The 20,193-nt window shown below is 41.0% G+C and overlaps 2 protein-coding genes across 2 annotated transcripts; both read right to left on the reverse strand.

Annotated features, from left to right (window-relative positions):
• Positions 1 to 1,031: 1,031 nt before the first annotated feature.
• Positions 1,032 to 6,068, reverse strand: sigirr (single immunoglobulin and toll-interleukin 1 receptor (TIR) domain). Its single transcript, XM_029522916.1, has 10 exons — positions 5,823 to 6,068; positions 4,657 to 4,917; positions 4,184 to 4,382; positions 3,958 to 4,085; positions 3,474 to 3,626; positions 3,237 to 3,380; positions 3,011 to 3,113; positions 2,700 to 2,850; positions 1,717 to 1,894; positions 1,032 to 1,204 (listed from the first exon to the last, which is right to left on the reverse strand). Exons 1-10 carry the CDS (start codon positions 5,884 to 5,886, stop codon positions 1,032 to 1,034), a joined length of 1,554 nt encoding a protein of 517 aa, XP_029378776.1. The 5' UTR covers positions 5,887 to 6,068.
• A 2,499-nt stretch (positions 6,069 to 8,567) lies between these two features.
• Positions 8,568 to 19,308, reverse strand: LOC115056928 (anoctamin-9). Its single transcript, XM_029523726.1, has 24 exons — positions 19,000 to 19,308; positions 18,253 to 18,327; positions 18,025 to 18,147; positions 17,809 to 17,945; positions 17,488 to 17,537; positions 17,339 to 17,397; positions 16,521 to 16,600; positions 15,721 to 15,855; positions 15,512 to 15,605; positions 15,371 to 15,431; positions 13,980 to 14,062; positions 13,775 to 13,879; positions 13,448 to 13,612; positions 13,330 to 13,366; positions 12,170 to 12,281; positions 11,987 to 12,044; positions 11,750 to 11,847; positions 11,445 to 11,641; positions 11,210 to 11,362; positions 10,824 to 10,971; positions 10,599 to 10,724; positions 10,168 to 10,261; positions 9,809 to 9,921; positions 8,568 to 9,169 (listed from the first exon to the last, which is right to left on the reverse strand). The coding sequence occupies exons 1-24, from the start codon at positions 19,018 to 19,020 to the stop codon at positions 9,154 to 9,156; spliced, it is 2,340 nt and encodes a 779-aa protein (XP_029379586.1). The 5' UTR covers positions 19,021 to 19,308; the 3' UTR covers positions 8,568 to 9,153.
• Between the last annotated feature and the right edge of the window lie 885 nt (positions 19,309 to 20,193).

Raw genomic sequence — 20,193 nt, forward strand, 5'->3', positions numbered from 1 at the left:
GCATTTCTTGTGTGTGTGTGTGTGTGTGTGCTGCAGCAATCATTAGCGTTAGCTTAGGCTGACACCAGCATGGTGAAATGTCGGCCACTCCCTGTTTACATATTTGTTCCTGTTCAGACAGGAACAATACCAGAGCTTTCATGCTCCACCCTTATGTATTTCACTGCAGGTAACGACACAAGGACATAGACTATCGGGCACTACAGAGAAAAAGAGTCTGGCAATAAGTGTTTTATTTGAACAAATGTCATATTTTGTTATCACAGTCAGTTTACATTACACACAAAGCACAAAGTCCAAGAATGGTTCATGGGTCGTGCCGTTTTCCATGACCTAAGTGCTAACATGTTGTCAGGGTTGAAGTTAAGGCTGAGCCATTGATGGAAATATTATTGTGATTGCATTATAAAACTGCAGGAGCTACAAGCTGTTGTAACATGCGTCAACATATGATTAAAACCTGAAACATTGTGGTGCTGCAGAAAAAGCAAAATGTACAATTCATGTGCTCCAACTACAAGACCAAACAAGACTTGTTTGGTGTAAACGCCAGCAAACGGGTTAGCTCTTACTCAGTGAGTATGAAAAGTTTCCCACTCAAACTGACCCGTAGACTGACTGAGATTACTCAACTGCCACATGCATTTTCTTTCACCTTTCAAAGCAAATGTGTACTCAAACTGCCTATAATGTTTATGTTGTCTGACACTGCTCTGCCCTCTGCTGGGGAGGACGAGAGGCATTATGGCCTCAACAGCAGGATTTCTACAAAAACAACTGCATACAATACACACAGACACACTGAAAGTGTAGATAGATTTAATTGCTTCTTCACCAGAATAATTCAAAGAGAAATTTCTGTAATTTCCTAGTCCTATTAAATATTTTACATAAAGGTACAAAATACAAAAATAATCAAAGTCTGTTTTTGGTGACTGGAAAAAGAAAAAGTAACCTTTACAACATATAAAGAAAAGAAAGAGGACTGAGTCTCCCTTTTAGGAGATCAGCAGAAATGAGGGGAGCGAGGCTTAAACATCTGCCTCTGTGACCAGGCAGTAGAAGTCTGAGCGGGCTCCATAGTTTCGGGATCCCAAATCTGACACATCAATGTCTGAGGGTTTGGGTTCAGCAGGTACGAAGGAAGCAGCAGGGAGGACAGGAGCCGTACAGGCCAGGGCCTTGTACACAGGGAGACGGAGCCCTGCAGCACACAGAGGAAACATGGAAAAAGATTTCAGAAGAAATTCTGGCTTTAGTCACACACAAAGATGAATTAAAGCTTCAATAAACCTTTAAACACTCAATACATAGTTTGAATAATGAAAAACTTGTTGAACATATTGGGGTAAGAGGTTCAACCTTCTGAGTGACACCCGTTTTGAATATCCCCTCCCCCTACTCCACCCAACTTTCTTTGTTTTCTTTGGTAGGGAAGGTGCTGGTTGGGTTATTTTGTAATCTTTGGCCAAAGGCTTGCCATTTACCCATTTCCAGCCTTTGCGGTATGTAGCTTCATCAGACTGCTATTAGTCCCGGTTTTACAGTTCAAGATCAACCTGAATCTGTATTTGCTCATTCAGACTAGGTCAGGCACCTTTTGTTATGACAGAGAAACACATTTCAATCAATCAGCGTTGAACGCCAAACTTTTAACTTTTTTTTTTTTTAATATCCATCTCATCTGAATTGTGAAGCTAACATTAGTATGCATACCCAGATCTCCAGCAGGGTCAGTGTCTGCACGGCAGTCCAGGTAGTCAGGTTCAAGGGTCAACATGGGGTCTTTGTCATCTTGCAGCAGAATCTGGGGGTCGCCTGCACGGCCAGTGTGGAAGACGACCCTGCGTGGCAATGCCAAGGCCAGCTCCTTCCAGAAGACTGAGGACGGAGTCTGCGGACACGAGCAGACAGAGACCCATCACTTCAGAGTCAAGACTAAGCATTTATCATTTTTAAATAAATAAATGTAAGTCCCGTAAATTTGCTCCTTCCTGTGACGAACAGGGTCAGACATAAACACAAACTAACCACTTGACGTTGGTTTAATGGTCTGATTACTTATTTCATCAGTCACACATTTAATGAAATCCAATTAAACCACATCTACATCCAATCCTGAGGAAGCTGAATGTAATCACTTCTTAATAAGAACACTATATAAGAATGTTATTCCTTCACTTTAACTTTCAATACTTACGTTCAATGAATAATTATGCTTTATTACAATGAATATGTAAAGTAGATCAGATGTATGTGCATAGTTTTCTGAAGGTTTTAACAAAATCTGTGACAGAAAACATATCACTCACATGATCAGGTTTTTACATGAATGCTAATTGTGGGAGAAATGTCCCCTGAGGTAGAAGGGAGGCAGCTCTAAATGTTAATGTTTGCCTGTTCATTTGTATGTGAATAGTTTTTTGTTTAGTTTTTTTTTTCCCATGCATTGTCTTGAATACTACTCAGTTAATGGTGTGGAAAGTTCCTTGCGTTGCATTTTGTGGGAGCAGCTATTCTGAGCATGAGAGCCCACACAGGGCAGAGTTTACAGAATAGCTTAGACTCATGACAGAGAGCGGTGCCTTGAAAATATCTGTGCCACGTGAATAAGTCTACAAGAGTGTCTATGCATACATATAAAACTTGGTATGTTAAAATAAAGTCTAATGATCAAAAAAAAAAAGAGGGCATCTTACCACTGAGTTGTGTTTCCAGGTGAGTATGGTGAGGCGGTGCTGGTGCTCATTGAGCTGCTGCCTAATCTCAGGCCTAATGCGTTTGGCCTGACCCTCCAGCATGATGAGGATGGGCTGCTGGCATACCTCCAACAAGTGTAAGAGCCCCTGTCTGGAGAAACAGACACAGTCAGCCAGTAAGGCACACAGGAACCGCAGCATGGTGACGCAACACTGACCTCAAGTGGCACTTGTGTGAATGCCACCTTAGTTTTATTCTGCTTTATTCTGCATTTAATGCGTTCAGATGGGTCTGTGTCCACGGGTCTGACCTGAAGTTACTGCAGCACCAGTCCTGCTCCAGATACGCGTGAGAGAGCAGCACGATGAGACGGCGGGATCGACTCATGTTCATCAACAGCTCCGCGGAAGGCTCTGCGGACACAATGTGTGATGTTTTCAGTGGTATTCATAACTGTTGATAAATGTTGTGATGAGGAGTAATTCTGCAGTTTCATCCTTCAAAATAGGTACACCAGAGGGAGAATGTGAACCTGCCTCCGCCAGGTAGGATGTCATTGTCATTCAGATGCACCTTGTACCCATTTTTATTTTCCAGGTGAGGTTTGAGAATAAAGCTGACAAACTTCCTGTCGTAGTCGTTGTTCACATAGGAGATGTAGGCGTCATATAATTTCCCATCTTAAGACACAGAAACACAAACATACAGCTTTACTGCTACTATATGACGCCTTTATTGCCGCGGGGTTTCAGGTCCCTTAACATCAGACTTACCGTTGAGTTCATATTCTCCATAAGAGTTTTTGTACCACAGTTTGAAGTTCAGATGACACCTGATGTAAACAAAAGCAGCTATAGCCAGGAACAGGAGAAGAACTGAGGCCGCAATAACTGCAGCTGTGTGGCTGGGTCCATTAGAGCGCACGACTATTAAAACAAGAATAAACATAGTTAAAAAAAACAAAAAAAAAACAAACATCTGCATAGAATAATCTGTTAGTCAAGTAAATTCTGTTAGTAAAGCGCCTCTGGATGACGTATTCATACGTGTAGCTAACTGTGGACTGTATGTATCTGTGTGCTTGTGTATGGTTTCTAGTGCACATACAGAACAGGTCATGTTCTGTGCCCCACTGTGTCCAATCTACTTTGTTAAGTTTGCATGTCTTTCTCAATTTTTTTAAGGCAGAATTTTTAGAGACCACAATACGAGATGCCAGACGACACGTTGCACACCCAGTGTCCCAAGTTTTCTTACTTGAATTCTTCAGGCTGAAATCAGATGAAAAGTTCCTCACTGTGCAGCTGTAGAGCCCAAAATCTTCCTGCTCCCGGAGCGTGACGGCCAACAGACTGCTCACCATCAGCTGGCCGGCACCAGGAGACCTGGTAAACACGGCAGAAGACTCGATGTAACCCTCACTTTCATATGCTTATATGTCACATCATCACTGAAGTCCACCGCTTCAAAAGCTGAACGTCACCATGAGGAGGTGTTCTGCGAGAGGTTGGCGAGGGGCTGGCCATCTTTACTCCAGCGCAGCGTGTCGTCACATCCCTCCCCATCTGAGTCCCACGGGAGGAGAGCGGTGCAGTTCAGTTTCACAGCGGCTCCCACGTCTTCCCACAGTCCGGTCAGCTCTCCATCAGGTTGAAATTCTGGGGCTTTCGAGCACTTGGACTCTATACAAAGATGCACCGTTGTTATCTGTGCTCGGTGGCAGCGCTGCAGACAATAGAGGCCTTCATGCGCAGCTGCCAGGTACATATGCCGGCGTATGCTGACACAAAACGCCTCCTTGCAGGCATAGCTACTCACCCCGCCTCCTCACTCCTGAGACAAAAGTCTAATTTTACTGCGGGGGAAAATGACTACTAGAGCCGCACATAATTAATATCAGGTTTTAGAAGACTTCATTGCACTTAAAGGACTACACTTTGCGATAAGTATACTTACCCTTAACTATGAGACACACAGTGAATGAGGCTGTGCCGTTTCCCTGTTGCATGCAGGTGTAATTCCCTTGGTCCTCCGCTTTGAGGTTGATAAATTCCAAGTAGGCCTTTCCATCCTGATTTTGGAGTTGCTGGGAGTCCTTCAGCCATGTCAGCTGGGGCTGAAAAGGCTCTAGAGGGCAGTTCACGCGATACGGGGGCTGCTGTGGCCCCACATAGGCCACCTGTTCCTTAGACCTGCTATCGTTCACACAAGTCTGAGCTGCAAACACAAACAGCAAGCGTTTACACGGTCGTCTTTACGTTAGGGACACAACAGCGACTGTTCCTGTCTCAAAACTTGTTCTGATATCTCAACTAACTCAAGGAAATGAGTAAAACAGCAGCACCCAGATCATCGCTGGAATCATTTTCATGTGAAGTAACATGAGAACAGGGACTGTGGCCAGAAACACCGATGCAGCTGTTAGATAAAACTCTAAAGAGAAAGTGTGTCTGACAGGGACACTGATGGAGGCTGTCACAACAAGACTCCATGCACTTACTGAGGCTAATGCTGGTGGATGCACTAAGTAAATCGCTACAAAATGTCTTTGTTTGTCTTTGCATCAAGCTTGTGGCTCTTCACAGTTTGCATACACTCTCGTTTTGCTTTTGGCCAAGACTGAGTATGGAGCATGAATGTGACTGTGTTTGTTTTGGGGTTTCTTTTTCCGCTTTGGCACACTCCGAACAGATGGTGACTCAGATTTTTTTTTTTTTTTTTTTTTGAAGTAATGAGACATGAGAGATAAAATGTAATTAATAAAGAAAAACTGACATTACATCTGGACTTGTTCTTCAGGATTTTCCACGCGTGCGCTCGTCGTGGCTCACACACAACCTGCCCAACTGCTTTCTCTGGTTTTCTCCTTGACTTTGCATTTACTGGCTTTGTTTATTTTAGCAGTTTTTTCAAACATAGAGACGCACGTCCGGGTCCGAAGTCCTCGTTTTGCCAGAGAACATCATGTGACAGACACTGTGACCAAAGTGGCCAAATGAACGCTGACCTACTTTTGAATCGGCCGTTCGTTTAGCAGTCTTTACTTATTTAAGGTAAATCCAACAGGAACTTTAATCTGGAAACACAGTTTCCTCGGGACATTAAGGTGAATCCATCCTTACCGGCAGAGAGGAGACTTCCATCCCATGAGCTCAGCAACAACACAGCGACGGCAATCACAGCCATGAGGAGCAGGTCGGCTCTTCCTCCCGGCTCAGGTGAGAAATGGACCCGGAGAAGAGTTTCTCTGGAGGCTCATCACCGACCGGAGGTCCAAGAGTTGGTCTGTCAGCGTTTAGTTACACGGCCTGGAGCCGCTGGGCCGGTTGGGCGGACCTCAGCCCTCAGCTGGATCCCTGTACCTGGACGGACCAGAAACTCTGCAGCCTATTGGCTCCCCGGGGCCACGTGACGGCCGCACCAGCTCTCACCTGCGCTGCGGTCAAACTTATTGTTTTACACAATTGTTTAAAAATAACCCGTCATGTTGTACAAAAGGATTTGTATGAGAAGTAGTTAACTACCAATTTAATGGTTAATAAAACGCTTATCGCAAAATGTTTTCAGCGTTTAATTCCTTTATTGTTTTTGCAAGTCAAGCAAACAATGAACTTGCCCTAGCAGCCCCTTAAACCCCCCCCCCACGCACACACACACACACACACACACACACACACACACACACACACACAAGACAGGGGCAATAGTATAAATAAATAATGAATACATAATATGCTGTGTAACTGCTAAAATGCTACAGTAGCATTCAGTCCATTGGTATTGAGAGGAAAGAAACTTTTCCCACAGTATGTGTGTGTGACCAGAGTTTTCACACTTCAGCAATTTCATCAATTCCCCTATTGACACTGATGACAGTCATGTGACCAATGAGGTATCAGATCCGTGGAAATACAGTATATTTCTTTGGGGGTTTTCAGCCGTCAGTCATGTGAAACAGGAATAAACAGATTTAATGTTGTTTGCAGTAATTAAGACTTTATCTGACTCTGAGACTGTAGATAAGCTATTCAGGAGGAAATGATGGCTTCAGAGGGTTAAATGGTCTCAGAGTCCAAAAGCAGAAGGTGCCCTTTTAAACTATAACTACAAACTATTCAAACTTGAAATTAAACTTCAACAGTCCTATTTTCTGTCTGCTGTCCATATCACCCATTAAGCAAAGAACATTTATTAATTCATTCATCTTCTGCTGCTTATCCGTTTCCAAGAAAGCCTGGCCAGCAGTTAATTTTAAATAGATGTTAAGCTATTTTTCTAAACTTTATCCTCGAAACAATGTGAAAATTGCTGACATTGCGTGCTAAAATACTTAATGTTGTGAAATGCTCAAGTGCTAAATAATTGACACTCAGGGCCATTCATGTTTTCTCTTTAAAGTCACCTCAGGTCATTCTTGACTTTTTATTGATTCTACACTTTGTTGTGCAGCTCACCCTTTGTAACCAACAGCAGATAAAAAAAACAACAATAAACTAATAGAATTCTTCCTGTGATGCCATCAGAGACTGTGATGTCATGACAGAGTCAACACTGTTATCTTAATTCACCATCTATCAGCCAAAACGTCTCTTCGAACTGGGGGTTTTGTTGTGGTGCTTTGAGTAGCTGCAGTTCTTCTCATCAAGTCTGGCCTGAGACATAAATGTAACAGTTCATCCGGTGTTAACTCACAGAGCCATTGTCATGCCATGAATCACATTTAAGCGAGTTTGTACCATCACCAGCCCAGACAGATTTCAAGGCCTGAATGCACAGTAGTCCGAAGATGTTGGACATCAATCCACAGGCTAATGAAATTCAGGAAAGGGAGCAGAACAGATGAGAAGCACTTGCTGTGGGTGCTCTGGTTTGCTCCCGCACTTACACAGGATGTAATAAAGTAAATATTACATTTATAAACAACAACCAGACAACAGGAAATAATAATAATAATAATAATAATAATAATAAAACAAAAACTAATTTGAAAAGATTGTAATGCGTGATATCCAGTTAAGTTGGCACATTTTCTTACTTGTACAAAAATTAGAAAAATATTATGTGTTTCACGTTGCATGCTACTTGTTACAGCTAGTATCATTATATATTCATTTAGTTATTTATTATGGAGCAAGACTCTTCTTTTATAGCTATTCCTCTTGTGCTTAACTGTCCCTATGTGTGAAGGCTGAAACATTTTCACAATTTGAGAGTGACTGAGCTTGAAAGGTTTGACCTTTTAAGTACATCTATCTTCTGAATGGTGACGTGATTTTCTTTCAGTGTAACCTATGAGTTAGACTGGCGACCTGTCCAGGGTGTACCCCGCCCCTGGGATTGGCTCCAGCAGCCCCGCGACCCGGAAACAGTAAACCGGTAGAGGATGGATGGATGGATAGATGTAACCTATGATCAATTCAAAAGTCTGTTTCTTTCTTTATTATTTACTTTTCATAAGTAAGTCCTCCTTCAAATGCAACCAAAACTGATACAAACGCTCTACAATAAGTGATCTATGTCAAGTGTTTTAAACTGTGTTGGAATAAGATCCGCAATGAGTCTGCACTACATTAAATCAGTAAAATTCAAATAAATGTGACTCTCTTTTGGGAATTTCTCGCTGTTAAGTAACCAATCAGTAATGAAGGTATACATTCAAACTCTTGAAAGAGGGCTGCCAGCAAGAGTTTTTTTTCACAATCTGGAAACTAGAATTTTATCCTTATTCAGAGTAAAGCTATAATTTAAATGAATCAAACTTGGGATCCATAAAATAACTTTAGCTGTTCTTGAAATCATGCACCTGAAGTACCCGAAGAGGACATGTGCTGCTAGCTGCAATAAAACAAACATGACATACATTTCACAAGGAGAAAAGTTTCCTCTTTTATTCCTTATATAAAATTATTATGCAAAACATTTTTGTGTCTGACTTGCAAAGGATACCATTAGATTCTATCTGCAATAATGCAACAATCACCACAGCATTTAAGATATAAGGCAACATCATAACACATAGTAAGTACTGTATTTGCGGAGGCAGTATAAATTATCTTAGGCTTTCAATAAAAACACTCACACACAACTCACAAATATAGAGATCAAACAGGAAGCTGTCAGTGCATTCTTAAAATAGAATAAGTAAAATCTCATAAAAGACGTGGTCATTAAAATCAGTTTCTGTACATTTCTTCAGTCCACCCGCCCAAAAAAAATGTCTGTCCTCAAAGTCCACATCACGGATAAGAATCCAAATAGCAAGCATTTAACATCTGAATGCAAAGAAGGAGAGAGTAAGAGACTCCATCTGAACTCCTCACTGAGATGACTGATGGCTTTGAAGTCAACTAAACACTGTGATAGTCTGGACACTTTACCACACAAGGCAACGCTGGGTTGTTGTTCTCAGGGAGAAACGTGTCCTTTGACGTGAACTTTGACATTTGACTGCTGTCACACTTCAAATGAGCTGCCAGGAATGAAAGCATATGTGTTAGCATCTCCAACAAAAGTAAACATATTTCTCAGAACACATACTAGCGTAAAGTTGTTTTGTTTTGTGTGTTTGTTTGTTTTTTTTTTTCACATATATCTGGTGCATTGGTAATTTTAGTAGATCATGAGAGGGCTTCTGAAATGAAAGCTGAGATGCCAAACAGGGGAATGTGAAGTGAAACTAAAGTTAAACGATTTTTTTCATAGCTCACATTTTTGACTGGTCACAAACAGGAGTGACAAATACTTGCACTAATTTGTCGTATGACGTTGAAGCAGCTAATGTGACTGAGTCATCATCTAAGGTATTATCTCCACCAAAATGTCTGCTTTGCAAAGGTCAGTGAATCTTTGGAAACAAACAAGAAGAAACAGGGCTACAGTGCTAAGAAGTCTGTAAGTAAAGTACAAAATAATGTGTTGTGATAATTATACTTGTAATGACACTAGCAACAAAACATAATTACTATGGATTGGTCCCAAGAGATACACAACATATCATGTAATGCCATGTCATGTTGTGGTATGTTATATGTTTGAAAGTTTGGGAAATAATAAACAGGAATGCAACCAGTTGCCACGCCAGTCAAACCACATGTTTTGTGACTCTCACCTGAGTTCCTCTTTTAGTCTTTGGAGTTTATCGAAGAGTCTGTCATTCTTGACCTGCATGGGAGCACTGGGTACAAACCAGGCTGCAATGAACTTGCATATGACAACAACATGCTGCAAACAGAAAGGTAAATGTTAGGGATGTAATCTCTCTTTCTATCTGTATAAATCAGCTTTTATTAGACATAAAACATCCTGAATTTGTTACACCCAACTAGAACAGTTTTAAGCCTGGTCTGCTGAGTTTAAAAAAAAAAAAAAAGACAGGGAGAAAGGTTGGGTTCTTGTGGATTTTTGAGTTTTGTCCTGGGTAACAATCATGAAAATCTGATCTCACACTCTATTTGCAAAACAACTTACCTCAAAGAGAATAACAAATGCAAAGCGCACAGCTAATATGAGCCAAAACTGTGGCGTAAGGCTGTAGTCCTCGTTGCTCCTGTAGTCCTTATAACTGTGAACAGGAACAGAGCGAAGGACTGATGTTATCTCCTTTATCAGAGGTTGTTTTTAACTACCTACACACATTGGAGGACTGTGGGTATCGGAAGAATGTAGACTATATTTGTGGAGCAACTCTATTGTCAGAAATTACACAACATCATAGGACCAGTGTAATACTATTTGTTCCAACAGCAGGTAACACAGGTGGATAGAAGAATCACTGTTTTCAAATCTCTTGTTTGGTATAAATTATATGTTTTGACTTTGGTTTCTTGTGATGTATGTATTCATATTGAGCCAGGGAAAATGCTCCTGCTGTAAAGGCCTATGATTAAAATAGAACAAACCTGCAGTAAGTGACATTCCAATCACCAGGAATGGTCATCTGACTGGCTGAAGACTCATTGTATATGAAATTGTGCTCATTTATTCGTGCAATGGAGAGAGTGTTGCTGATGTAGCCCACCATGCAGCTTGAAAAACAAAAAACATAAAAACAAGAATTTATTTAAAGACAGTGTTGCACACAATATAGGAAAACCCAGATCTTACAGAGGAGCACATGTTCTCACTCAATATCTGTCACTGTGCCATTGGCACACGGGCCATAGCGGTAACGGTACACCAGCCGAGGGATGAAGTCTGAGGATACGCCGATGACCAGCCCATTCGTTATGACGGCTAAGACACCAATGGCTTCCAACACATCTGTCCACACACCTGAGGAAAAGCAACATTAAAGGAAATGATACACAAACAAAACCTACAGGTTATTAAAAATATCACAGAAATTTGAAAGGGATAAGGTTACAAAATGAATGGAGCAAACCGGAGTTAATGGGAACAGGATATATGACAATCAACACACACACACATGTGGTGTGTCCAAAGGTTTGGACACACCGTCTCATCAATGAAGACCTGACATATTAATACAAAGTAGATTAGTGTTCCTCACCGATATCGTTAGTTTTCTTGGGAACCAGTCTGCGCTCCAGAGTGACCATCTTGATGGCGTCCAAGCGGATCTCAATAATATTATTGAAAAGAGCTAACAGAGGAGCTAGAGGAAATGCTGCCACAAATACAGTGGTGAAGCTGAACTGGATCACTGGGGAGAGAATATAAAACTATATTATTTGCCAAAAGCGGTCAACTGTTTTTGCTGTCAAAGCAATCTGCAGGGTACCTACCCATTTCCAGGAACTCACTGAACAAGCTGAAGGAGTCGACGTTGTTGAGTCTGTAGTTGTTGAGCCAGTCTTTAAGCTTACAGTTTTCACACAGTTCTGCTCCATATTTGCCCTCTGACTCCTCTTTCAGGTAACAATGGGCACATTTTCTCTGTAGCTTCTTGACTCTTCTCCTCTTCAACCACCTGCTGAGCCACCTGATACAAACAATAGTTAGTTTTCACCAGCCTGGAATCCAGTGTTAATACAGGAGATTATACACTGGAGGCGTGCATTATACTACCCCAAATCTCATTTATACTTACGGGCCAGTGAACTCAAAGATATTGTTGATGGTTTGCTTGAGCACCATTATAATCGCCATTTGAATAAACAAATCTGTAAGACATCCACTCGGATGACACTGCGTAGAAAATCACATATTTGTAATTAAACCCTTTGCAGTATTTTTATCTTAGCAAACTCATGTAAAGAAATCAACATTCAATGTAAAATTGACAGCATAGCAGTTTTAAAATGGATTAGGATTCATGTTTACTCACTTCCTCAAGCCTCCATTTCCCTGCAAGTCGTACGTAACCACCAGGGTGACCGTTTATCCTGTCCGAAACGTCACAAAAATGACACATTATTAGTTTGTTGTTGTGAAAAACAGGATGATCACATCGTCATATGTTTCATCATTAGCAATCAACACGCACTCATCATCTGAGTCCAGTCCTTACCTGCCAAGGAAAAAGGCCACATAGAAGAGCGAGGAGAAATAGGTGAAGAACTGGAAGGTGAACATCTTGACAGTGAAACTCTTCTCTGTGGCAGCAAAAGACCTCGTCTCCTCTGGTGAAGACAGACAGCATGTGTGTGTGTGCGTGCATTGCATCATTTCACCAACAGATGGCACACTTATGGAAAGTGCACCTCCGTTGGTTTAGTTAATCTTGGTCATCAGAAAGATTGTGTGTTTAACTTGTGTGACGATAAGATGAGTGCTGTAATCTAATGTTATCGTTATTTTCGTTTCTTCACTCCGTTTTTATAAACTGCTCACCTAAACATATTGCTGTTGTACTTGAGGCAGCTCACTCCAACAAATGGAGCATACAGAGTCTTTCACATATACAGTTAGCATGTGATAGGAGGTAAAAAGCAGTGCTTATCCTGAATAATGGCTTTATTCTAATTAGATGTGTCATTCCAGAGCGGTGATGTGAGGCCTAATGCCTCAGTGTCTGTGATTCTCCTGCTGCCAGATATATTCTATAGGGCCATAAGACTGAATATTAACACGTGTCCCATGGTTTTATGGCGCTATTAGCCACATTTCTAGTGTCTAACAGCACCACACGTCTATCTTGTTGAGTGGCTTCCATCATGTAAACCTTTGCCTGTCCTTAGTTTGTTCTCTGAGTTAAAGTCATCCGCCCACATTACACATCAACTGCTGTTATATGGTGACCCAGTTCCAACGTCCATGCGAAGCTTTGAACCTTGCTTGTCAACCCCGCCTTCATGCCACTTAACGAAGACTAAGTGGCTGCTGTGTAAACATGTTACATGTAGAAATGTGAGTCAAAATCTAAATCTGTAACTCTGGAATTGGGTCATTAAAGAGAAGAGCTTTCAGTTTCTGCTGTGAAGACAGACACATAGGTTCTTAGTGTGTTCTCTGAGTTAAGTCGGACACACACGTGTGTGACCTGCTTCCTGTCTGATTGCTTGCTGTCCTGGCGCAGTGCTCCTGTTTCTACCCACCGATGGACGACATGTCACTGACTGTGACTGCTTGTGTCAGCAAGTTTAAGAGCTAAATCCTGTTGAACACGAGTTAAACAGAATCCATTTAAAATTTGGAAACAAATTAAATATGTGAAATATGTGAACAAACCTATTTCACAGAGCTTCATGGCTACAATCCTGTTAACCTGTAAAGACACAGAGCAGGTCAGAGCCAAAGAAAGTATCGCTGCAAAGACAGAGAGATGCACGTTGGGAGACTCGCGTACCCGCGTCATGACAATGATGATAAGGTAATGGAGAACGGCTCCCAGCATCATGGCTCCGCTGTTGGAGTGGCTGCGCAGGAAATCCCATGATCCCTCAGCCATGAGGCCTGCTGCAATCACCCTGAATACCACCAAGGCATGGGTGAGGCCAATGATCAACAATATCTGTGGAAACAGAAAAACAGAATTATTCCATAACACTTGCTTCAAAAACAGTACATTGAGTTTATCTGACACATCAACCAAAGAAATGTTGACATGATTCTTGTTTTCACCTTAGAACAGAAGAACAGAACAGAACAGAACAGAAAATGAAAAGTCTCCCACCATAACTGTGACGCAGATCAACACCAAAGTGCTGCGCAGATAGGAGTGCTTATGTTCCTTTGGTTCACATTTTGCATTGTTGACTATTTCCAGGATCAGTTCTTCCTAAAGTTGAATTTACAAGATAAAAACATTCAGTAATGAATTCCACAGTGCGGGCCGACTTGACATTACTGACAGAATGTAATCTATAAACTGATCATACCTCCTCCTCACACCAATCAGACACTTTCCATTCACACACATAGGAAGCCCGATGTCTCTTCCAAAATTCCAGAAACAGTGTGGCTGTAAGAAACAGGGAGTTACACTCAGTTAGCACATTATTAGGTACATCATGCTAGAGATAATCCAATACAAGGGCGATGCAATAGATCATACCTTCACAAGGCCTATCATGTGTTAGAGAGCTATTAATTCATCTTCACGCCCATTTTAAAGGGTGTAATTTGTAGTGCCATTACTTTGTAGTACATTGCAGCTGTTTTTGATTATTTTGTCCATCTCATTTATGTCATTGAGGGGAAGATAAATATCCGAAACACGTCTGTGTTTCGGGATATTTGGTAGCAGTGTTGCATGAATCATTCACTGGGTGTATGGAAATATGATTTTAAAGTGTTGAGAGTACTTAGACAGTTACAGTAAAGATCAGAGTTTGGTTTTGAATGTTTTATTACAGTTAGGTTTGGTTAGTTAAAAATAGAGTTTTGACTGGCAGCAGAAAACCTCTACTTCTGCTGATGGGAAACCCTGACTTCTGTAGCCAGATTGTGAAGTGCTAATTTGGTGGTAATTTGTAGAATTTTTTTTTTTTTTCCCAGATGACTGAAAACTATACAGTTTTTCCGCACATTCAGGTATGTCATGGGACTTCACCTGTGCACTGTCTGTCCAAGAATATCAATGTTCTACCTCTCTGTTCCTGAGTCCTTTTATCTCTTTATCTTACCCTTCCCTCCCACGCCTCCTCTCATATTGTCATGTAATCACTCTTTGCTTTGAAGACCGCAGTGGCCGTCACTGCAAACTGTACTCCTCCTCCACTGATAAACTTTGCTCACGTCAATCATTACTGCAAATCAAATCGTTTTTTCAAACCAGACTTATGCTCACACATGATGACAGATTTGCAAACGCACAATAAACATTTTTAAACGCACCAAACACAGACAGTAAATGCTGAATAACAAAGTGACTGAGCACTTATTTGTGTTCTTATAGATGACTACTAGACCACCCCCACTGCCAGATGGCCCGCACTTATTAAGATGCCAGTGGCCAAGACGAGTAGGTTCTCTCGGTGATGTGGCATCTACTTGGCAGTACATGTCTTCGTGAACATAAAAACAATCCAGCCAATTGGATGAAATGTATTGGAGGGAGATAAAAAACTTGATTGTGCAAATTGTCCTACATAACGAAAAACACTTAGGCAGATGAACGACAGTGCTGGAGTCCAGCATACTGATCGGCAGTTATTTATATCAAATATGACTACTGCATGCGTCTCTACGAAGCAAAGATCTGAATATTGAAGATTTACTGTCATTTCAAAGCAAGAGCAAACACTTGATGTAGACACAAAAAACTCACCCCAGACTGCCATAAACATCGCAAAGAGCACTGTACCATTATTATCGAACAGCAGGCTCACCTGTAGGTAGACATGACCTGCAGTGAGCACCAACAGGCAAGTACAACCTTCAGCTGCTAATAGCAAATGCACCGATGTACCTTGGCATATGTGCAGGTGCCAGACAGCTGCCAAACTTTGCATCCCGTGTCACAAAGTGGACACATGACTGTGTCAGCCTCACAAACCTCCTTTCTAAAAGACAGCGGACACCTTAGTTGTTACAGTGTAAATCTGTAAAAGCGAAATTGTCTAAATAAATCATCTGCAATACACTGTACAGACCCCGAGGAGCTGTGGAGAAACTTACATGAGCGGTGAGGTGTTAAAGAAGGCAAGGCCGTAGAGGAAGACAATTATCCCAATGAGTGCAGGAGGGATGAGCAGATACGTGTACCAGCCCAACCATAAGTAGTACAAGGCCACCTTCTCCCCAAAGTAGTTCCTAACATGAACATGCACACATACACAGACACACAAGCACAAAATGGCATTCATTTAGGTACAGCATGTGGCACATGCAGCCAAAATCTAAGTTTCAGGAATAAGGCCAGAAATGTTTTCAGAACATTATGATGTTGATCTTTGGCCATTTGGCTCCACAAGGTCATCATTTCGTTTTATTCTAAGAGACCTTTTAATTTAGCTGTGTGAGCCATCGGGTTAAGGTTAGATGATATGTAGCATAACAGGTAGATAGTAAGTTTATGCTACTAAATTTTGAATTTTATAGCATTAAACTTACTATCTACCTCTTATAAATCTGCAGTGTGTTAATAGGCCAAATGTGACTGTAACTCACAGCAAACATATCGACCTGAGTGGGTACGTGTCACAAACAAATTACTCAGGCATTATGTCTGCCTGCATTGCATCCTGCTGTTTCCTCTAAAGTCAACGACAATTCTGACTCGTGCCAGCATTAAGTACTGTTTGTAACTTTAAATGAATACAAACAATGGCTGCAAAATATGTGGGAGTGACATGTTTGCTGTTGTCTTGTCAATCCCTGAACCGATGTCACAAGAAGAGGACATGGAAAACAATCGAGCTGCAATATCTGCAACTACACACAAAGCAAAATAATGTTGTTTCAACTGTTGTCCAAACCTGACAGCAGTTATGGGTTGCCCTTGGAGACAGGCTGTCCATCGTGCCCAGGTCTCCTTCAGCTCTCTCTGTTTCTTTTTCTGAAGGCAAGATCGCAGAAATGAAATAGCAAAAACACAAACATAATGAGCTCTGTACAAACACAACATACACTGATACTGAAAAGCCAGGTTTCCAATGTGAAGAAACGATCTATTGGGAGTTCATTCACTGGTATATAATAGTTTCTGTCTCGTATTCTAATCTTTTTTTACATTTAAATTCTCTACACCTTTGATTTTGTTGAAGTTATTTTATCCATGACATTATCAAGTACACAGAAGGACACACATGTACAGGGCTTATCTGTGTGCAAAGCATGTACACATTAAATGCAATGTAGGCTCAAACACAAATTCGTACTTCGTCCCAGAATTGGATGATTCACCATATTCATTTGACTTGCTTAAGCTTGCATAACACCTTTTTTGGCACAAATGTACATTTGTAACATCACAGCCAAGTTTCACTTCATGATTTTAGAAGTTCCTAATACCAATGCAAGGCTTGAGTTGGAAATTAAAATTAGAGATGCATCAACAGATAATTGTGTCACTATCTTTAGGATGGGAATGTGTGGATCTCCATGTAGAACACAATGGCTGATGCTGCTGGTTTAAGTGAATCATTCAGAAGGAAATTTCTGCACCAAGTCTCAGTGAAGTCATACAGTCATTCACTTTTATCAATCTTTATTTATACACTATCTAAGGCTATCAAAAGTCTTTCAAAAAAAAACCAAAACAAAACTGTTTATTAACACGTGTCAGGAATTTCACCTCATGTAAGCAGAACCTTGCTTCAAAAACCTTCATCTTCATAAGATCCCGTAGACCCTCTGAGAAGATTAACAGGTAAAACAGAATAATGTCAAAAAATTTGGAGTCCAAATGAAAAACAAAAATAATTTTAAATGAGTCCTTCTCACCTCCTGAATGGATAGGGGTGTGATTCAGGATAAAGTGGACAATCCTTATCCTTAAAAACAAGGCAAGGGTCACATGGTTAGAAATTGAACATGCAAAAGGAGAAAGTAAAAACTTTAGTTCAATCAAATTTTTCTGAAGCCTTTGAAAATCTGCCTTTTATCAAAATTAAAGAAACAAATTACAAATCCCGAAGAAGAAATTCACAAGAACAGGCACATTTGTAATGATAAGATCATGTGAAATACATAAACAATCAGATTCTATTTTAAGCACCCATGATTGTTTGACATTACAAAAACAGATTTAGCAACATGGTTTACCTGGTGCTGAGGGGCATATTGCTCTGATCTGAGCTCCAGTTACAAGCATCTGACACTTTGAGGAGATACCTGTACTTTTCAAAGATTTCTTTTGGCGCTTGAATGCCATAGAAGATGAGATCATCATCAACAATTCTCTAAGAGGGTCATAAGAAAGCAAAATGAATGAATAAATGGTGCAACTTTTGCACCAAAGACCTTTTACTGATTACTTACTGTGACTCTCATGTTTTTCTTTTTCAACTCTTCAATGTACTCAATTTGCTTCTTGAAAGCCCCTTTATCCTGGTTATTACTTGTTTTGGCAACCAGGACATAGTCATAAGACAGTGGAGTGTGCTGTGTGACAAAAAATTCAAAGTCAGACTTTCAATCATATAAGTTAAAGAAGCCAGAACCAGGAAGACTCAGAGTGGGAACATACCACACTTACTCACAACTTACCACAGGAGGAAGAGATGTCTGTTCATTCCCGTTCTCTCTTACTACTCCCATCAGTTCCAGGAGTTCAATGCTGGGCTATTCAACAACATAAATGAAATAAAAACAAACATAAGGAGTAGTCATCAGCATTATTGTATCATGAAGAAGTGCGCCGTCGATTTGGAGGGGTTGGCAGACATAGAATCACTTTATAATGAGTGAGCTTGTAATTTTGTTGCATTGGTATGTGATACCCAAAACCCAGCAGGGAAATTCTGCTGAAAGGTCACGATCTATAAAAGAATCTTGTCCAACTATAACATGGAGGTGTGTCAGTGAATGCCACAGTGCTGACAAAAACCCGTAGTGATACTGACTCATTCTGCAGGACTGTCAGTAAACAGGGCAAATTGAACCTGACCGAGCAGCGCTGCATGTTGACGTTCACTCACCTTTGTGCTGGCCCATGCCATTCACTGACACAGTGATCTAAGCGTTGGTGAAGATGTGGCAGGCAGAGAACAGCATGACAGTGAGGAAGGCCCACACAAGGAGTAAAACCCTCAGATCACACCAGAATATCCATGTGTGGTGCAGATTTGCGTAAGGGTGGGTCTACTACACGGCACTGAGACGAATCTAGCAGGACTGGCAGTCGTGTTTTAAGACATCGGGGCCTCTGGCAGCAGAAACAACGGGGGCAACGGGAGCAACAGCCCGGCAGCGGCTCCGTGATGTGCCGATGCGATCATGAACGGGATCACCTACCTGCCTCCTGTGGCCGGGCATGATGCGGTGCTGCGAAATCTTCTCGCAGGAAATAAATAAATAAAAAGCAAATAAATAAACGAAACAAGCTTCTGTGGTGTTATCCCACAGCCGCTCGGCCAGCTTATCGATAACTCCCAACCATAAAATCACATGAGGGCTGTTGGACGGGCGCTGGGGAACTTCCGTACTTCCTCCGGGAACACTGAGCTGTCGTTTCACCGGCTCAGGAATGCAAAAGCGACTCTACCTGTTGCTGGAATCACGGCAGTCCAACCTCCACCTCCTCCTCCTTTTTCTGTTTGATTAATTATTTTTTTTTCTCTTTAATAATTATTCCTTTGTGGCCTTCTGGCGATGCCGCACACAAACAGACGAATAACCACAGCAGCCTATGTGTATTAAAAAAAAAAAAAAAAAGCAGACAGGAGATGGTTTGTCAGGTGCAAACGAACAGCAGCTCCTGCTTCCTTCACAGACCGCTAGATGGAGGCAGACACACTGCCTTCAACCTGACACTGGGTCTGAGAGAAATGAATCACCTACACACTTTGAAAGAAACTCCAGATGACCGAAAAAAAAAAAAAAACCGAGCTGATTCACCATTATTCACAGCAGACTGTTAAACGGGGAAACCAACAATAAAATAAAAATGAAATCAAGCCAGCGTCTCTGTCTAAACTAATATCTAGTCATGCGCAAAATGAACCCCAACCTTATTCCCTGTTAGGTAGTGAAATCTTAGATTTAAATTGATATGAAAACAAGTGTAAGTCTTACTCCTTTGAGTCAGTTAACTTGGAGCAACTGTTACTTTTCCTAGTCAAGACTAAAAGAGCCTGATATCAATATTTTACATACAAAACACATGCACAGCTGTAAAATTTACTTTGATATGATAATACCCAACATTATAAAATTATTACACGTCACTCCACCAAAAAGGTTACCTAGTCTACTTGTAACACTCGTTTTACTTAAAAAATTTAATCTAAGACAAGATATTTACTGGCATCTTGCTATTTTATGTGGTTTTATGTCCGTAGTTTAAATACAATTTAAGAAAATTTTCAGTAAATATACATTTTTTAAATCCACCTTAAATTACACTGTAGTTTTGAGTGGGAGGCTTCTCTTACTGTGCCTTATCATTACTCTTTTTTTTTTTTTTAATAGAATTTCTTACATGTGAAT

Source organism: Echeneis naucrates, chromosome 16 (assembly GCF_900963305.1).
Source record: "Echeneis naucrates chromosome 16, fEcheNa1.1, whole genome shotgun sequence".
NCBI lineage: Eukaryota > Metazoa > Chordata > Actinopteri > Carangiformes > Echeneidae > Echeneis > Echeneis naucrates.

What these genes read in the sequence shown, in the direction of transcription:
- sigirr (XM_029522916.1), bottom strand. Translation starts at nt 5,886, where the DNA reads ATGGCTGTGATTGCCGTCGCTGTGTTGTTGCTGAGCTCATGGGATGGA. An exon ending in TGGAGAATATGAACTCAACG is followed by an intron (nt 3,381 to 3,473) that starts GTAAGTCTGATG and finishes CTGTGTCTTAAG; the next exon opens with ATGGGAAATTATATGACGCC. An exon ending in TGACCCTGCTGGAGATCTGG is followed by an intron (nt 1,205 to 1,716) that starts GTATGCATACTA and finishes TGTGTGCTGCAG; the next exon opens with GGCTCCGTCTCCCTGTGTAC.
- LOC115056928 (XM_029523726.1), bottom strand. Translation starts at nt 19,020, where the DNA reads ATGCCCGGCCACAGGAGGCAG. An exon ending in CACCCCTATCCATTCAGGAG is followed by an intron (nt 17,398 to 17,487) that starts GTGAGAAGGACT and finishes TAATCTTCTCAG; the next exon opens with AGGGTCTACGGGATCTTATG. An exon ending in GATGTTTATGGCAGTCTGGG is followed by an intron (nt 14,063 to 15,370) that starts GTGAGTTTTTTG and finishes TGTTTCTTACAG; the next exon opens with CCACACTGTTTCTGGAATTT.